Source organism: Hemitrygon akajei, chromosome 27, assembly GCF_048418815.1.
Source record: "Hemitrygon akajei chromosome 27, sHemAka1.3, whole genome shotgun sequence".
Taxonomy (NCBI): Eukaryota; Metazoa; Chordata; class Chondrichthyes; order Myliobatiformes; family Dasyatidae; genus Hemitrygon; species Hemitrygon akajei.
The window spans coordinates 32917270-32938010 of NC_133150.1; the positions used below are offsets into that span (position 1 = coordinate 32917270).

The 20741-nt window shown below is 43.0% G+C and overlaps 1 protein-coding gene across 5 annotated transcripts in view; it reads right to left on the reverse strand.

The window, feature by feature from the left end:
- kcnd3 (potassium voltage-gated channel, Shal-related subfamily, member 3) overlaps positions 1-20741 on the reverse strand; it is a 387211-nt gene that overhangs the window by 19775 nt on the left and 346695 nt on the right. For all 5 annotated transcript variants that reach the window (XR_012096497.1, XR_012096498.1, XM_073030589.1 and 2 more), the window contains exons 5-6: positions 20037-20135; positions 3827-3886 (exon numbers count right to left, since the gene is read on the reverse strand). Coding sequence is in view for 3 of the 5 variants with exons in the window: in XM_073030589.1 (XP_072886690.1) it covers positions 3827-3886; positions 20037-20135 (159 nt within the window). In the remaining 2 variants the exon portion in view is untranslated. The remainder of the gene's footprint in view (positions 1-3826; positions 3887-20036; positions 20136-20741) is intronic.

Here is a 20741-nt window from a genome sequence, read left to right on the forward strand (position 1 = left end):
ATTCTGTATTTAATCTTCTCAGATATTTTCTGTGCTCATCATTTCACTGTACTCCCTGTTAGGGCATAGTTACACAGGCACCAGACTGTCATAATCCTCTCTAAGCTCATTTAATTCTTACTTCTTTGTTTCCATTTTATTTACACTATCATTAGCATCTGTACCTTCACTTACCAAGGACCTATATAATGCAGTTTCCTTGATAAACCTTGTCATATTTTCACTTCTCAGTCCTATGTTAGGTTGTTTGTTTAAATCTTTCCTTTTATTAAAGTTGCTTAAAGATTTATTCTTTAAAGATTAGCTTTATTTGTCACATGCGCATGGAAACATCCAGTGAAATGCATAGTTTGTGTCAATGACCAACACAGGCCAAGGATGAGCTGGGGACAGCTGACAATGATTGCCCTGCTTCTGGCAGCAACTTATTAGGCCCACAATTTACTAACCTGTACGTCTTTGGAATATGGGAGGAAACCGGAGCACCTGCAGGAAACCCATGGGGTCAGGGGGAGAACGTACAGACAGAATCATTTCTTACAGATGTCTTTCTTTATTTATTGACATAGCATGTGGAGTAGGCCTTTCCGGCCCATTGAGTCGCGCCGCTCAGTAATCTCCCAATTTAATCCTAACTTAATCATGGGACAGTTTACAATGACCAATTAACCTACCAACTGGTGGGAGGAAACTGGAGGAAACCTGGAGGAAACACTCGCAATCATGGGAAGTACATACAAACTCCTTACAGACAATGGTGGGAATTGAACCTAGGTCATGGGTACTGTAAAGCATTTTGCTAACAACAACGCTACCGTGCCGCCCCATCCGCTAATGACCCTGACAGGGGAGGGTAAAGTTGACAGTTCTGCAAATGATTGTCCTCATTTCTCCTTGTGAGTGCCAGCAAGTATAGCCTTGTGGTGCTTGTAATCCCTAATTTGCTGACTGCCCATTCACCACCTATTCTCTGACAATGGCTTCTTGTGAAGAACAGCAGTGGAGTGTAAAGTCCACTGACTGAGAAAGGGAATCCATTCAATGACTTGCTTCAAGTTAAATAGGCTGTGAGGAACAAAGGCAAGTGTTAGCATTATTCTACTGTTTTGGATCTATTTATATCTTAAAACATTTTATCTAAAAAAATCTAACAATTTGAGTAGATTTTGATAGTTTGAATAACTATGATCTTAAGAGTTTGAAAATAAGATAAAATTTAAGCTGAGAGGGTGGTGGAGGTCAGATTAATATGGAGGTAGATACATTTTTGAAGCATTGAGGATTTGAGGGCTATGGGGAACTGGTGCAGAAGAGGAGTTTATGATTATACTGGGTGGTGGGGCAGGTGACCTTCTCCTGTTCCTCTGGTCTTATGTTTGTTTCTGTCCTTGTGCATGTTTTGTTGAGTATTTAATATTTCTGTTGTATTTGAGTACTCTTGCACACTTTATACACACACACACACACACACACACACACACACACACACACACACACACACACACACACACACACACACACACACACACACACACGTATATATATACTGTATATTCTTGTTCATTTTAATAATCCATTATGGGTTATACGTGAATTGCATACAGCATCACACTACCTTGCGATACATGCATGCCTTGCTTAAAGTAAATATGAAGTTCGACTGACCCCTGTGTTTTCCTTTCAATTACTATAATGTTCTGAAGTTACAAAATGTAACATGCTTCTTCATGTCAGAAGCATTTGTTCAAAGTTTTTGACATCCAGCTAACTTAGGGTTTTGCCTTCATTTTTCAGCCCTATTGTGGGCATATGAATTCTGTCTCCCATTCACCCCCCTCCACCCTTCTCCAACCCCAACTGTGTCTCAGTAGTCCAACATTGCTAAGGACCAGGTTGGTTTCTTTCAGGAAATTGTTCCCATGTGAGGGGAGAACTTCATAGCTCAGTGATGTGTGACTAAATGGTGGCGTGCTTCATCATAATGGCCTCTCTGGGTCCACCAAGTGGTGCAAATGTTTGTCTTATATGTTTTCCTTAGGATCGCCAGACACTGCTGGACATTAATAATGCAAGATTCTGTAAGTCTGGTTAACATTATTCTGCCCTACATAAACATGAACCTTGCATTTTATGTCAACTTGTCAAACTTCAGGCCAGGCCACTCAGAAACATGTGGTGATTATTATTTTGTGACTGGATGTGTTGGATCATAACTATATGTGCTGTGTGTGACTGTGGGTACTATGCTAGGCTTCAAAGGAACGATCTCTTGCTCAGCTATATACATATGTATGGTTGGTTAATTGACAATAAACATGAACTTGAACTTGAATTAAGCCAGCGATCTACTGGTAATACAGCGCTCTGGTGTTAGAACTCATTGTGTGACCCACTTGCGTCACACCTCCAACAAATATGCATCTCATTTCTTTAGCCAGACCTGACTGAACAGCCCTCTCGCCCCAGGGATTAGCCTAGTGGATAACATGAGATCAGCATATTATTAACAAAATTGGGCGCTTGATGGCTGGCAAGGAGCTGGTGGGCTGAAGGGCCTGTATCGGCGACTTGTGACTCTGTGCCAGTGGTTCTGTGAATCGCCATTTTTTGGAAACCTAGCTCAAGGACAGGTCAAGCAACGGCACGAGAACATCACTTACAGACAGGCAGGTATTTGTGGGAGTGAGAAAGCGTTTCAAATAATTCTAGTTGCTAAAAAGATTAACTAATCAGCTTCACTACCACAAGGGAAATTCTGAATAGTCAAACTGCAGAAATGCATTCTTAAGGATGCAGTTTAAGTCAATCTTCATTTCTACTGACCACTATGTCCTTTGGAATCCTTGGAGAGATAACACCATAATTGTGCCCTTTAATTACGGGCGTTAGATATCCTCAGTGGCCACTTTATTAGGTACCTGCTCTTCAATGCAAATACATAATCAGCAAATCGTGTGCCAACATCTTAATACATAAAGGCATACAGATATAGCTGAGAGGTTCACTTGTTCAGATCAAATATCAGAATGGGGAAGAAGTGTGACTTTGCCCATGGACTGATTGTTGGTGCCAGAAGGGGTGTTTGAGTATCACAGGATCTCCTGATCTCTTGGGATTTTCACGCACACCAGTCTCTAGAGTTTACAGGGAATGGTGTGAAAAACAACAACAACAACAAAAATCAAGTGAGTGATCTGTGGAGGAAAATGCCTTGTTAATGAGTGAGATCAGAGGAAAATGGCCAGACTGCTTTGGGATGACAGGAGGGTGACAGTAACCCAAATAACCACGCGTTACAACGGTGGTGTGCAGAAGAGCATCTCTGAACACACAATATGTTGAGCCTTGAAGTGGATGGGCTAGAGCAGCAGAAACCACACCAGGTCCCTGTACTTAATAGAGTGGTCACTGAGTGGAAATGTAAGCTAATGTTAGTAAATAGAATGGAATGTTTCCCAAAGCTACACAAATTATTTTTTAAACTACTATTGTCTTCTGCCACCAATGCAAATGTGCGATTTGTGTCTGCCATTATTCCTGGCCTCTTGCAGATTCAGTTCCATTGTACTTCAATTGATTGCACGAGCAGAAATGAGTACTGATGGCAGCAGAGTCTCCTGCCTGAGCAGGAGAGAACAAAGGCATTTTTTTCTCTAGAAGCAACAAGCAAAAGCTCTTGTTCTAATGGTCCCTTGGAGTCTGATAATTCCACATGTAGCCTAGCAACCAAAAGCACAGAGGATGACAACTGCACCAGAGGACCAGGCAGGACACAATACCTAGCAATTCACGTACTGAAGATCAGCTGAGGGAAGATAAGAAGTACCTTGGTGGAAGTTGATGTCCGTACCGATAAGAGAGGGTCATCCAACAGGTAGGTCAATCCCTGCAAGATCAACAGAAGAGAAGAGGAATGTGTCAGATATGCAGTTTTGAATTCTGTGTTATTATCTTAGCATTGTGATTCAGACACACTTGTTAGAAAAGTAAGGAGTGGTGTATTTGGCTATTATATATGACATGACCAGGCAGGGAATGGACAGATATGGACCAAATGCAGGCAGATGAGACTTGTTTCGATTGGGATCATGTTTGGCACAGACAATGAACTCTACATTATTTTGTTCTCTTTTTGCACTCTTTACTCATTTTTAGTAGATTCTTATTGTAATCTTTTATGCATTGCACAGTACTGCTGCCACAAGACATCAAGTTTCAGGACATACGTCAGTGATAATAAACCTGATTGTTTACACTGTTACCATTGGGAAGGAGGTACAGATGCCTGAAGGCACACACCCAACGATTCAGGAACAGCTTCTTCCCTTCTTCCATCCGATTTCTAAAGGGACATTTAACGCATGAGCGCTATTCACTACTTTATTTGTTCCGGTTTTTTTTTGCAGTACTTATGTTTAACTTAAATATTTAATAGACATATATATATATATATAAACACTTACTGTAATTCAGTATTTTTTTCTCTGTACTTGTTTATCACGTATTTCATTGTACTGCTGCCATAAAGTTAACAAATTTCATGACATATGCCTGTGATATTAAACCTGATTCTGACACTGTATGCTCCTGGACTATACTGCTCAATTTACAATGTTTTGTATTCTATATTCTATGACCCCAATCTTCATCCTGGTGATACAATGGAATCCCTGCAATCGCTGCAAGGACGTCTCACTTTATTTTTTATATATTTTAAATGTGAACTTTGAAGCCAGTTTAAAGTTTGGAGTTTATAAACCTTTTGGGTGGAGTGGTCTGGTCCTGTACTGTTCAGTTTTGTGTTTTATTCTTCCTTTCTCAGCCAATGATCTGAATACCTGCAGATTAGAACCATCCACTCTCCCCAGTAAAGTTAGTCCATTATAGCTGAGAAGCTGGTACCTAACTGATAAGGTGAAAAATTGCCCAATCTACAAACAGAAGAATTCATGGCAGATATAAACTGAACAATTACAGAGCTCTCATGCATCTCCCAATCTTTGTAAAGTGATAGAAAGAGTCCAACACTTTACAGAGTCATTAACTGTGCCACCAAACTAAACCGATCATCAATAACTTCACCCTTACTCTGCAATTTGCCGGCATAGCACATCTACAGATCTCATTGCACTCTACAAGTTCAAGTTTATTGTCACAGTTAAACAAACATCGTTCCTTTGGGTCCAAAGTGCAAACACAGAGCATATAGCCACACACAGCTCATGGAGTTATGATTCAGTTACAATCATATACTCTTGTGACTGATTGCATACGAGTGCAGATTGCCAAATGCTAAGAGCACCTCCCCTCAATTTAAAGGTAGATTTTGACTATCTGTGATGCATTGTGGTAAAATTGACATCAACCAACAACAGATTTTATTCTTCTGCACCTTGCAGGAAGGAGCAGCAATTCCCCAAGCCTGATTCCTCTTCAGTAAGAAATGTACAAGCTTTTTACCTTCTTTCCTGCCCTACCCAATCTCCATGCCCCTTGATCGGCTGGACAGGCTAATTGTTCTTGAAAACTGAAATTCCCTTCCCCAAAAGGTGCTGTTGAGGATGTGGACTTAAATGATGATCTTTGTGAAGAAAGGAGGCTTGGACAATGGAGGGGAAATGGAGTTCAGATGTAGAACAGCCACAATCTAACTGAGAAGCATATAGGGCCAATGGTCCTTAGGTTTCCCTGTATACATTATTTTCACCTAAAGGTGGCTTTTGACTTTCATTACCTGGCAAATTGTCAAAAGAGATTAATAGTACATGCAACCAACAAGTGCAAACAAGAGAAAATCTGCAGATGCTGGAAATCCGAGTGACACATACAAAACGCTGGAGGAACTCAGCAGGCCAGGCAGCATCCATGGAAAAAAGTACAGTCAATGTTTCAAGCCGAAACCTGCCCAAGCGTTTCAGCCCAAAATGTCCACTGTACTTCTTTCCATAGATGCTGCCTGGTCCACTGAGTTCCTCCAGCATTTTGTGTGTGTCACTCGGATTTCCAGCATCTGCAGATTTTCTCTTGTTTGTAATAATATATGCATGTGATTTTCTACCTGCTAAGATTTTCTAACTCTTTGCTTTTTTTAGTACTTGGTCTCTCCTGCTCATGCAAGAGTATCTGTACTCATCTCTGCATTGCTTTGGAATTTCACTGAGAACGGACTTTATTTATTTTTCTAATTTAGAGCTGTAGCGTGAAGCAGGCCCTTTTGCCCCAGTGAGATGTTCCGCCCAGCAGCCCACCTATTTAACACTAGCCTAATCACAGGACAATTTGAGGCTAATTTATACTTGTGCATCACATCTATGCTGTAGATACCACGTACCCTACGCCGTAGGGTGACGTGCACCTCCCCAAAAAAGGTAACTCGCGAGTCATGGTGCCGCAGACCGCAACAACTGTGATTGGTCCGCGTGGTAGCATCACATTTCCGGTTGCTTCTTTTCCGCCATGTCTGTAGGCTGTGCGTACACCGATGCAAAACAGATGAACCAAATCGTCAAATCTACCTGCTGACATGCGAAAATGTTTGAAGTGCATTTCCTCATCCATGTCTCTCACGAAGAAACTCAACACAGTGGCATAGAAACCCCACCGCCAACTAGTGTTTTGGCGCACACTAATGCTTGCTCGCTACGGTGTAGGGTGACGCAGAAGTGAAAATCAGGGCTACAGCGTAGCCCGTACGCACAAGTATAAATCAGCCTTTACGATGACTAATTAACCTACTAACCAGCATGTCTTTGGATTGTGGGAGGAGACCGGGGGCACCTGGAGGAAACCCTCGCGGTTATGGGGAGAAACCACAAACTCCGTAGTTTGCACTGGAATTGAACTGCGAACTCTGCAAAGCCCCAAGATGCTAATCGCTACGCTATCAAACTTGACTGAACGAGAAAATTTAAACTTAATGTCCTAAGTTATTAATTGATGAGATATTATAGAGCAGCGGTTCACAACTTTTATTTATGCCATGGACTCCTATCATTAGCAGAGAGTCTGTAGACCCCAGACTGGGAACCCCTACATAGAGCAATGCAATACAAATGGACAAATCACATTTTCAAAGTGCTTTACCTTAACTTGATTAATGGATTGTTACTTTTTTAGGTAACCAAGGGAAACCTAAAATGTTGGAAACCATTATTGTTCAGCAAAGTTAAGGAGAAATGGAAATAAATCAGAAAAGATGCTGAGATGACGCTAAGCTTGCATTTTTTTGTTGTGCTTGCTACCAACAGGAGATGGTGATGTGGGTTTGGAGCTATTAAAATACTTATAGCTCAGCAACACCACAGCTGGATGAAAGCAAAAAAAAAAATGCAGATGTTAGAAATCTGTAATAAAACCAGAACATGCTGGAAGTACTCATACAGAGTAGGAGATCCAACACTCATGGAGAGATAGACTTGTTGCCTACAATGTGGCTACTTTTACTAAAGGCTGACTGAACACATTCTATTCAAGTTCAAGTTGAAACGCATGACACATGAACCCTACCGAACCATTTTTGTTCTCCTTTTGCACTACTAATTTTATATATATATATATATTTCCTAGTGTAATTTGTAGTCTACTTATCCATTACACTGTACTGCTGCTGCAAAACAACAAATTTCATGACATATATCAGTAATAATAATCTAATTCTAATTCAAATTTAAGCATATTATTGTTATAAGCATGCATACACAGGGTATAAATGCGTAGCAGTAGGCAGGTAGTGCAGGAGTCCCCTGAGGTCATCTCCCTCCTAAACAGATATACTGTTTTGGATACTGTTGGGGGAGATGTCTCATCAGGGGAAGGCAGCAGCAGCCGAATTCATTGCACCATGGGTGGCTCTGCGGCACAGGAGGGAAGGAAAAGGAGTGGGAGAGCTATAGTGATAGGGGATTCGATTGTAAGGGGAATAGATAGGCGTTTCTGCGGCCGCAAATGAGACTCCAGGATGGTATGTTGCCTCCCTGGTGCAAGGGTCAAGGATGTCTCTGAGCGGCTGCAGGACATTCTGGAATGGGAGGGTGAACAGCCAGTGGTCGTGGTGCACATAGGTCCCAACGATATAGGTAAAAAACAGGATGAGGTCCTACAAGGTGAATTTAGGGAGTTAGGAGATAAACTAAAAAGTAGGACCACAAAGGTAATAATCTCTGGATTACTACCAGTGCCATGTGCTAGTCAGAGTAGAAATAGGCGGATATTTCAGATGAATACGTGGCTTGAAAAATGGTGCAAGGGGGAGGGATTCAAATTTCTGGGGCATTGGAACCAGTTCTGGGGGAGGTGGGACCGGTATAAACAGGACGGTCTGCACCTGGGTTGGACTGGAACCAATGTCTTAGGGGGAGCGTTTGCTACTGCTGTTCAGGAGGCTTTAAACTAATGTGGCAGGGGGATGGGAACAAGTGCAGAGAGACAGAGGGGTGTAAAATGAGGGTAGAAGCAAAAAGTAGTAAGGTGAAAAATAAAAGTGGCAGGCAGGCAAATCCAGGGCAAAAAGCAAAAAGAGCCACTTTTCAACATAATTGTATAAGGGCTAAGAGTGTTGTAAAAACAAGCCTGAAGGCTTTGTGTGTCAATGCGAGGAACATTCGTAACAAGGTGGATGAATTGAATGTGCAGATAGTTATTAATAAATATGATATAGTTGGGATCACAGAGACATGACTCCAGGGTGACCAAGGATGGGAGCTCAACATTCAGGGATATTCAATATTCAGGAGGGATAGACAGGAAAGAAAAGGAGGTGGGGTAGTGTTGCTGGTTAGAGAGGAGATTAACGCAATAGAAAGGAAGGACATTAGCCTGGAGGATGTGGAATCGATATGGGTAGAGCTGCATAACACTTAAGGGGCAGAAAATGCTGGTGGGAGTTGTGTACAGGCCACCTAACAGTAGTAGTGAGGTTGGGGATGGCATTAAACAGGAAATTAGAAATGCGTGCAATAAAGGAACAGTAGTTATAATGGGTGACTTCAATCTACATATAGATTGGGTGAACGAAATTGGTAAGGGTGCTGAGGAAGAGGATTTCTTGGAATGTATGCGGGATGGTTTTCTGAACCAACATGTCGAGGAACCAACTAGAGAGCAGGCCATTCTAGATTGGGTATTGAGCAATGAGGAAGGGTTAGTTAGCAATCTTGTCATGCGAGGCCCCTTGGGTAAGAGTGAGCATAATATGGTGGAATTCTTCATTAAGATGGAGAGTGACATAGTTAATTCAGAAACAAAGGTTCTGAACTTAAAAAAGGGTAACTTTGAAGGTATGAGACGTGAATTAGCTAAGATAGACTGGCAAATGATACTTAAAGGGTTGATGGTGGATATGCAATGGCAAGCATTTAAAGATCGCATGGATGAACTACAACAATTGTTCATACCAGTTTGGCAAAAGAATAAACCAGGGAAGGTAGTGCACCCATGGCTGACAAGGGAAATTAGGGGTAGTATCAAGTCCAAAGAAGAAACATATAAATTAACAAAAAAAAAGTGGCACACCTGAGGACTGGGAGAAATTCAGAGACCAGCAGAGGAGGACAAAGGGCTTAATTAGGAAAGGGAAAAAAGATTATGAGAGAAAGCTGGCAGGGAACATAAAAACTGACTGTAAAAGCTTTTATAGATATGTGAAAAGAAAAAGATTGGTCAAGACAAATGTAGGTCCTTTACAGTCAGAAACAGGTGAATTGATCATAGGGAACAAAGACATGGCAAACCAATTGAATAACTACTTTGGTTCTGTCTTCACTAAGGAGGACATAAATAATCTTCCGGAAATAGTAAGGGACCGAGGGTCTAGTGAGATGGAGGAACTGAGGGAAATACATGTTAGTAGGGAAGTGGTGTTAGGTAAATTGAAGGGATTAAAGGCAGATAAATCCCCAGGGCCAGATGGTCTGCATCCTAGAGTGCTTAAGGAAGTAGCCCAAGAAATAGTGGATGCATTAGTGATAATTTTTCAAAACTCCTTAGATTCTGGATTAGTTCCTGAGGATTGGAGGGTGGCTAATGTAACCCCACTTTTTAAAAAAGGAGGGAGAGAGAAACCGGGGAATTACAGACCGGTTAGTCTGACATCGGTGGTGGGGAAAATGCTAGAGTCGGTTATCAAAGATGTGATAACAGCACATTTGGAAAGAGGTGAAATCATCGGACAAAGTCAGCATGGATTTGTGAAAGGAAAATCATGTCTGACGAATCTTATAGAATTTTTTGAAGATGTAACTAGTAGAGTGGATAGGGGAGAGCCCGTGGATGTGGTATATTTAGATTTTCAAAAGGCTTTTGACAAGGTCCCACACAGGAGATTAGTGTGCAAACTTAAAGCACACGGTATTGGGGGTATGGTATTGATGTGGACAGAGAACCGGTTGGCAGACAGGAAACAAAGAGTGGGAGTAAACGGGACCTTTTCAGAATGGCAGGCAGTGACTAGTGGGGTACCGCAAGGCTCAGTGCTGGGACCCCAGTTGTTTACAATATATATTAATGATTTAGTCGAGGGAATTAAATGCAGCATCTCCAAGTTTGCGGATGACACGAAGCTGGGCGGCAGTGTTAGCTGTGAGGAGGATGCTAAGAGGATGCAGGGTGACTTGGATAGGTTAGGTGAGTGGGCAAATTCATGGCAGATGCAATTTAATGTGGATAAATGTGAGGTTATCCACTTTGGTTGCAAGAACAGGAAAACAGATTATTATCTGAACGGTGGCCGATTAGGAAAAAGGGAGATGCAACGAGACCTAGGTGTCATTGTACACCAGTCATCGAAGGTAGGCATGCAGGTACAGTAGGTGGTGAAAAAGGCAAATGGTATGTTGGCATTCATAGCAAAGGGATTTGAGTACAGGAGCAGGGAGGTTCTACTGCAGTTGTACAAGGCCTTGGTGAGACCGCACCTAGAATATTGTGTGCAGTTTTGGTCCCCTAATCTGAGGAAAGACATTCTTGCCATAGAGGGGGTACAGAGAAGGTTCACCAGATTGATTCCTGGGATGGCAGGACTTTCATATGAAGAAAGACTGGATCGACTAGGCTTATACTCACTGGAATTTAGAAGATTGAGGGGGGATCTTATTGAAACGTATAAAATTCTAAAGGAATTGGACAGGCCAGATGCAGGAAGATTGTTTCCGATGTTGGGGAGGTCCGAAACGAGGGGTCACAGTTTAAGGATAAACAGGAAGCCTTTTAGGACCGAGATGAGGAAGAACTTCTTTACGCAGAGGGTGGTGAATCTGTGGAATTCTCTGCCACAGGAAACAGTTGAGGCCAGTTTAATTGGCTATATTTAAGAGGAAGTTAGATATGGCCCTTGTGGCTAAAGGGATCGGGGGTATGGAGAGAAAGCAGGTACAGGGTTCTGAGTTGGATGATCAGGCATGATCATACTGAATGGCGGTGCAGGACCGAATGGGCCTACTCCTGCACCTATTTTCTAAGTTTCTATGAACATTTTCTTTTTGCACTAGCAGGACAGAATATTACAAGGATAAACATAAGTTAACATAAACTTACATACATTATACTTAACTTTTACATAACATGGGTTATTATGTTGTGAAATATCCCTGTCCAGTGTTTCAGTGAATCTCCTGTCCCACTCTCTCTAACCTTTCTTTCCTCAGCCTTCCTACACGGCTTAAATGACACTGGTAGGCAGCCGTCGATCCCAGGGGATCATGGGTTTGCGCCTCTGGTGGTCTGTGTCCTCTCCAGGGTGCAAGCCTGGATGGGAAGATTTGAAGAACTGACTGTTACCCATGTAGCGGGTTCCCCCTCTCCACATCACTGATGTAGTCCAAGGGAAGGACAAGCGCCGATACAGCTCAACACCAGTGTAGTTGCAGAGGTTGCCAGAGTGAAGTTGGAAACAACATCAAACTGCCTTCGGGACCCCGGCCCCGGATTTCTTCCTCATGGTTTACTCCTGAAGCCTTTCCCATGTGTGGGTCTGGCAGTGGAGGTTTAAAGTCAGAGTTTTCCTTCTCCTAGTTGGGCTGTCATCCAAGGTTGATGAGCCCCACCTGCACGGCTTAAATGAACAGCTCCTCAAATCTTGGCTAGGCATGTTTCAGCCTCTCATATTGAACACTTGAAATCAACCGCTTCAGGTAGTTAGTATTTTTAAGAATTTACGTTTTATAGCATTTAAAGTATCTCCCCGCTGTAAATTTCAATAGTGACCCTCCCCCTTCCCCCGAAAACACATATTCTCGCATATTTCTTTATTTGTCCCACTACCACTTTTGTGAATCAACCTCTTCACCTGAGACAGACCTTCACCTTTGACTCTCTTTGCACTCTCCATCCCTCTCCAGCTTCTCTGCATCTTAAAGCTTAAACTGTTCCCTGTTCAGACAATGGCTGTTTGACCTGGAACGCTAAATCTGTTTCCTTCCTCACTGGTGCTGCCTGATCACTTTTTACCACAGCAGAATTGTGCATGTTGGACAAGTAATAATCAACGGAATCTGTCGAAATAAAAGATATTTTAAGTGGAATTTTTGACACACAACACAGGAAAATGCCTTTGGCTGTCAGTTGATGCCTATGCTCCAGTTCTATCTCCTGCAATCTTTCTTCCAACCGGAGGAGGTATAAGGCACTCCTTCCCTCTACTAGCCGGCAGGTCACCCTTGGGCGAGGTGTAGCACCCGTCTAGCCCCCCCCCCCTCCACCCCACTGATCAGGGTCGCGTGAAGCCATGGGAGCAGGTGGTGGACGGTCGTATGAGCAGCCGGTGCATATCACAAGTCCTGGTTATGCACCCACTGACTCCAGGCAGACAAACTCTGAGAAGTGTTGATAATGGCTGGGGCCACCCGTCTTGTAAAGACACTGGCCAAAAGCAAGCCACTTCTGTAGGAAAATTAGCCAAGAATAATCAAGGTCATGAAAAGACCATGATTGCCCACGATCACCCACATCATACGAAATGACACATAACAAATGAGCGAACCCGAATGTTTTCTTCTCCAAATTCTTCATCTTAAGTGCATCCAATTTTATTTGCCTCAACATTCTGTGATGGTGGGTTCCAAACTCGGTAGTTTTCCTTTTATTTCTCTATATGATATTTGTTATCTTAGTTTAGTGGCCTCTTGGTTTGCTCCATTCTCTAAGCAGGCTGTCCCTGTGACTATCTAACCTCAAAGTGAAATACAGTCGGCCCTCCTTATCCGTGAATTCTGCATGCACGAGTTCAACTTTAGGAGATCTAGGCCTCATATGGAGCCAGTGATCATTAATGGAGAATGTGTGGAGCAGGTTAAGACCTACAAGTATCTGGGAGTACAGTTAGACGAGAAGCTAGACTGGACTGCCAACACAGATGCCTTGTGCAGGAAGGCACAGAGTCGACTGTACTTCCTTAGAAGGTTGGCGTCATTCAATGTCTGTAGTGAGATGCTGAAGATGTTCTATAGGTCAGTTGTGGAGAGCGCCCTCTTCTTTGTGGTGGCGTGTTGGGGAGGAAGCATTAAGAAGAGGGACGCCTCACGTCTTAATAAGCTGGTAAGGAAGGCGGGCTCTGTCGTGGGCAAAGTACTGGAGAGTTTAACATCGGTAGCTGAGCGAAGGGCGCTGAGTAGGCTACAGTCAATTATGGAAAACTCTGAACATCCTCTACATAGCACCATCCAGAGACAGAGAAGCAGTTTCAGCGACAGGTTACTATCGATGCAATGCTCCTCAGACAGGATGAAGAGGTCAATACTCCCCAATGCCATTAGGCTTTACAATTCAACTGCCAGGACTTAAGAACTTTTTAAAAGCTATTATTAATGCTTTTTGAGATAGTGATTTAGATGCATATCATATTTTTTACTGAGTTAAGTATTGTATGTAATTAGTTTTGCTACAACAAGTGTATGGGACATTGGAAAAAAAAGTTGAATTTTCCCATGGGGATGAATAAAGTATCTATCTATCTATCTATCTATCTATCTATCTATCAACCAACTGCGAATCAAGAAAACCAGGAAGTGCTCTTCCAGCCTTCATTGTTCGAGCATTGTTCGCCTCGCATCTCGTTTGTTTGCTACTTTGTTCCTGAGAAAAAAATGGCTCCTAAAAAGCAGTTACGTGGTCAAAGCAATTTCTCAAAGGCTAAGAGGGAGTGTAAAGTGCTATCTCTTGCCGAGAAAGTAGAAATATTAGATCTTTTGAAAAGTGGCATGTCGCTTTCCGAAGTGGGCCATAAAGTCGATAAGAACGAATCGAGCATTTGCACAATAAAGCAGAAAGAAGCTGCAATTCATGGAAGTGTTAGTGCTGCCCCTACAACGGCAGAAATGGTCTCTCTGGTTCGTGATAAAGTGCTTGCGAAGACTGAGAAAGCATTAAGTGTGTGGCTAGAGGACACGTCACAGAAGCATATCCCTGTCGATGGTCAAATCATATGTGAAAACTCGTCGTTTGATCATTGTTCACCTCGCATCTCATTCATTCGCTGCTTGTGTTGTGAGAGGAACATGTACAGTTTTTTTTTCTTGACATTATTCCCTAAACAAGATAGTGTAACAACTATTTACATTGCATTAGGTATTATAAGTAATCTAGAGATGATTTAAAGTATACGGGAGGATGTACGTAGGTTATATGCAAATACTACACCATTTTATATAAGGGACTTGAACATCTGCATTTTTTGGTATCCGTGGGAGGTCCCGGAACCAATCCCTCGTGGATAAGGAAGGCCGACTGTATTTTTTTAACATAATTGTTGCCTTAATGGATTCACACTCTTCGGGGCTTCCCTTTATTTATTTATATGCCTTTAGAATATTTTGCTAGCTTGTTTTATGTTCATTCATAATTTAATATTATAATTCCTGAATGCCTGTGACTTTCCTAAGAGCAACACACCCATATTTTGACTGTCGATTGACTACTTCATAGGCTGCCGTCTGTGTCGATGTGTTGTGATGCCGATACAATTACACATTTCTGACGGAGGCTTCGCAATTAAATTACACTCCCGTGCTTTAAAATTGGGCAAGTGGCTTAAATTGTGTTGAATAACTGGTATTTTTAATTACGAAGGAACCGTTTGCAGTGTGCTAGACATGCCAGTTATTTCAGGTTGTGACAGGTGTTCAGTGATAGTTCACACTCATTACGGAGCAATTGCCTTTTACACTTAATTACCTCTAAGTGGAGAGCACTCAAGCGTAGCTAGAAATATGAAATGACACATTTACAAGTACGATAGAATCTTGTTAGGTTTAGTAGTTTTGAGGCAGGTAAAAACGTTGAATGCTAAATTGCCCATTGGGGCTAGTGGGCAAATTGTTGGGGTATTGTGTAGTTAAATAGAAACTATAGAGGGTGATTCATGTTAATAGCCATTACCATGTTATTCTCTTCTCGGTGGCTCTTGATCATTTGCATTTTGTGTGGAGTTTATTGAAACTAAAGTTAGAACATTGGATTCTTGAGGAGACCTTTAGGTAGAGATTGTAGTCTCCCCGGTAATGTTGAGTCCATTTCAGCCTGGCAATCCATTTCTAATTACAGAAAACAAACTTTAATGCCTTTATAAGTGGCAATAAAATTATACAGAACAAACCTACCTCGAAACAGTGCTGAAGTCACAGCATGATACTACTTGATATTCTGCTATTGAACTTCAATTTCTTCTCATTCTGGTTTCAGTAGGTGAAAATAGTATAAGAGAGCATCTGAAAAGATCCTGGGTCATGGTGAGCTACTGGCTCCACAACAACCAAAAGATCCAACCGCTAACCACAGCTCCCACTTACTCTTGTCCGCACTGTACCAGAATGCGTGGATCCCGGACTGGCTTCTACAGACGTCTGGTGGCCACCAATACACTATCCCTCAGGAGAACATCATACTCGATTCAAGTGATTGGACTACTACTGTTGGCTCCTTGAGTTTAATCCAGCTTCCAGTGACTTTCTCAAAGGAAGATCCTTCATTTGTGCTTGTCAGCAGGTAGCCACACAATTCACCTGTCCTGTCCTCTCCTTTTGTTCACCGGGCACGCGTGTGCGTGCGCGCGCACACACACACACACACTTAAAGGCATGTACACTCATATGGACATGCATGCACATGCAAGATTCTATAAATACATGGAAATACAGAAATATATCTACACATACTCTTTATACTGTTGTTTACTCAGAGTTGTGGATGCGTAGAACGTGCTCTTAGGGGTGGTGGTAGAGGCAGATACATTAAAGCCATTTAAGTAACTCTTAGATAAACAATAAAGGAAGGATTATGCCGGAGGAAAGGGTTAGATTGATCTTAGAGTAAGTTAAAGGTTTGACGCAACGTCCTGGGACAAAGGGCTTATGCTGCGAATAATGTTCTATGTTCTATGTTCACAGATGCATATGCAAATGGGGGCACACATATGTATTCACACGTGCACGTGCGCAGATATATACCAACCCAGGAGCACATACGCTTATTTTACCAAGAGAAACATGATTAAAAAATTTGAATAATGAAATGTAAATAAGAACAAAGTGAGAATTGATTGCTAAAGCTTGAAAATTGGATAAGTTAAATAACTTTAAGACTAGACTGAATAGAGTGAATTTAGAAAGAGGGTGATTCAAGGATGTGACTGGTTTTAATGGGATTTTCATTTACCTCTGTTCCATTAATTTCCAATTCTACCTTTTCATGGTTACAACTCTCAGCAGAGCAGTAGCTGATCTTCTAAATCCCAAACAATTCCAAGAGGGTTTGCTCCTTTGCTAATGGGCTAAGTGCATTCATTTGTAGAATCTAATCTTTAGTCATCACATTTGATGGTGCAACTCCATTAATGATGTTCAATGAAAGAGAACTTCATCTTTTGTTACATTGGACGAGATTCCAAATCACCTAGTTTCCAACACCTTACCTCAAAGTTCCAAGTGTGAACTTCAGAAACATCTGAGGTGAATGCAGAGCTTAATAGCATTGAGAAGTTCTCTGAGATCCATTTCTCGATCTTATTGAGACCAAGCCCCATCCCATCCCCTACCTGTGCCTCCTTCCAAGAATCAGTAAGCACATTACATTTGATATAGACATGTAGAAAAAGGGACTGGCAGACCATGTAGCCCTTTGAACTTGCTCTGCCATTCAGTACATGATTATGGCTGACATGCTTTTGGAGTAGCAAAATGGAGACTGCAGATACTGGGATCTGGAGCAACCCATAAAGTGCTGGAGGAACACAGCAGGTCAGGCAGCATCTATGGAGGAAACAGACACTTTATGTTTTGGGTTGAGATTCTTTGAGCATTTCTCAGAATCCTACTCACAGTCTCTCCCCAGATCTCTTGATCTAACCCAAAACTATATCTGTGTCTTTCTTGAAAATATTTAATGAGTTGGCTTCATCTGTCTTCTGTGACTAAAAACAATCAAATAGCTGGACAAAGCTCGTGGTGCTCAAAAACATGAGGAATGGTTGTGATAATAACCTTTTGAAACTTTGAAGATGTAGAATCTTTGAGGGTAGAGTTAAGAACCCGTAAGGGTAAAAAGACCCTGGTGGGAGTTATATACAGGCCTCCAATTGGGTGTAATGTAATGAACCAGATTTGATTAGGGAGCTTAAGGTAAAGTAACCCTTAAGAAGCAGTGATCATAATAAGATAGAATTCACCCTGCAGTTTGAGAGAGAAAAGCTAAAATCAGATTTATCAGCATTACAGTGGAGGAAGCGGAATTACAGAGGCTTGAGCGAGTAGCTGGCCAAAGTTGATTGCAAGAGATGATGGCAGAATTGTAATGGCAGGGGTTTCTGGGAGCAATTTGGAAGGTGCGGGAAAGATACATCTCAAAGATGATGAAGTGTTCTAAATTGTTCTAAACTAATTGAAGTGTTCTAAATTCTAAAGTGTTCTAAAGCAACCGTGGCTGACAATGGAAATCAAGGATAGCATAAAAGCAAAAGTGAGGGCATATAATATAGCAAAAAATAGTAGGAAGTTAGAGGATTGGGAAGCTTTTAAAAACCAACTGAAAGGCAACTAAATATCCATAAGGAGTGAAAAGATGAAATATGAAGGTAAGTTTGCCAATAAAATAAAACAAGATTCAATAAGTTTTTTTTCAGATATAGAAAGAGTACATGAGAGGTGAGAGTGGATATCGGATCAATTTAACCCTTCCCTCCTAGACTGCTCTCCATTTGTCTATCAATAATGTGCCTATCTAGATGTTTCTTAACTGCCCTTAATGTATCTGCCTCTACCTGTACCCCAGTTCCATGTACCCACAACTCTCTGTGTCAAAAAACTTACCTCTAGCATCCTGCCTATAATTTCCTCAAATCACTTTAAAATTATGGCCCCTATTAATAGCCATTTCTGCCGTGGAAAAAGTCTCTGGATATCAGATTCCGTCTTTCCTTATCAGATTCCTGCTCCTGCAGCCCTTTACCTCTCCCACCCTCCTGGCTTCACCTATCACCTTCTAGCCAACCTCGTCCACACCCCTCCACTTTTTATTCTATTATCTCCCCCCTTCCTTTTCAGTCCTGAAGAAGGGTCTCGGCCCGTAACATTGACTGCTTATTCATTTCCATAGATGCTGCCTGAACTGCTGAGTTTCTGCAGCATTCTGTGTGTGTCCACTCATTCAATGCCTCTTATCATCCTGTACACCTCTATCAAGTCATCTCTCATCCTCTTTCGCTCCTAGTGTGGTGAACTACATATACCTGTCTGGACTGCTCCTGTGGCTCCTCCCACAGACCCCTGCTGACTGCTCCTGTGGCTCCTCCCACAGACCCCTGCTGACTGCTCCTGTGGCTCCTCCCACAGACCCCCTGCTGACTGCTCCTGTGGCTCCTCCCACAGACCCCTGCTGACTGCTCCTGTGGCTCCTCCCACAGACCCACTGCTGACTGCTCCTGTGGCTCCTCCCACAGACCCCCGCTGACTGCTCCTGTGGCTCCTCCCACAGACCCCTGCTGACTGCTCCTGTGGCTCCTCCCACAGACCCTGCTGACTGCTCCTGTGGCTCCTCCCACAGACCCCTGCTGACTGCTCCTGTGGCTCCTCCCACAGACCCCCGCTGACTGCTCCTGTGGCTCCTCCCACTGACCCCCTGCTGACTGCTCCTGTGGCTCCTCCCACAGACCCCTGCTGACTGCTCCTGTGGCTCCTCCCACAGACCCCTGCTGACAGCTCCTGTGGCTCCTCCCACAGACCCCTGATGACTGCTCCTGTGGCTCCTCCCACAGACCCCCTGATGACTGCTCCTGTGGCTCCTCCCACAGACCCCTGCTGACTGCTCCTGTGGCTCCTCCCACAGACCCCCGCTGACTGCTCCTGTGGCTCCTCCCACAGACCCCTGCTGACTGCTCCTGTGGCTCCGCCCACAGACCCCCTGCTGACTGCTCCTGTGGCTCCTCCCACAGACCCCTGCTGACTGCTCCTGTGGCTCCTCCCACTGACCCCTGCTGATTGCTCCTGTGGCTCCTCCCACAGACCCCGGTATAAAGGCGACTGAGGCCTGTTGCCCAGCCTCATTCTCCAGGATGTAGTGTTGTTCATTCTTCCAGTCAATAAAAGCCGATACCTCGCTTCTTACATCTCAGAGTGAGTTATTGATGGTGCATCACCTAGCTTGCTCAGCTTATTCTTAAAAGTGATGCTCTCTAATCCAGGCAGCACCCCGGTAAATCTGCACCCTCTCTATCGCTTCCACATTCTTCCTGTAAAGCGGCGTCCAGATCTGAACACAATATTCCAAGTTTCAGTGGGATTTTGCTTTTTGCTATCCTTGCATTACTTCACCGGTACTCCCAGCACACAAAGCACCAGCAAGCTGCAGTTTATAATCACAAGTTATGCTCCTTACATTGGATGTCACTGCAGGGCGGAGACAGAAGCAATGTTAACAAGGGTAGGGTTGCTGATTGAGAGCCTGTGGAATTTGTATTGAGGCCTCGACAGCAGGGACAGAACCCTGTCGTGATGCCACATGGCCTGCCTCCACAGCCCTGCTTCAGGACCCAAGAGGTAATATTTCTGCAGACTCACAGTTGTCCGCTCCAAGCAGTGCAGCAGATGGTGATGTTGCCTGGCCACAGCTGATCCTGGCCTGTTGGGACACGGCTGCTGATCCTTATCGCCTGACTCCTGAAACAAGATCAATATTAAAAAAAAAGCTTAGCATGTGACATATTTAAAAAATGCAGCAAAATGCTTCGAGGATTATTTGACAGGATATCTTTTTATTGATGTCTGTCTTCTTCTCTGTGGATATTGTTTAAAATAACAAATAAAATGCTGGAGGTCCTCAATGGGTCGGGCATCATCTGTGGACAAAATGGCCAATTTACATTTTGATGGGACTTTGGACCAGATGAATGTTCTTGACACAAATTGACAACTGTCTATCTTCCTCCACAGATGCTGCCTGACCAGCTGAGTTCCTCCGGCATTTTGTTTGTTGATCCAAATTGCAGCATCTGTCATCTCTTGTATCTTGGGCAAAATCCTGCCTGACCAATTTAATTGCATTTTTTGAGGAGGCAACGAAATGGATTGATGAGGGTAGGGCAGTTAGTGTGATTAACGTGCACTTTAGTAGGACCTTTGCCAAGCTGCCTCTCTTTGGAGGTTAAGGCCATGGGATCAGGGCTAGTTGGCAAACTAGATCCAAAACTAGCTTGATTGGAGAGAGACGGCGATGGTAGAGGGTCGTTTTTCTGGTTGGTTGATTAAACTGGTGGTGTCCCACAA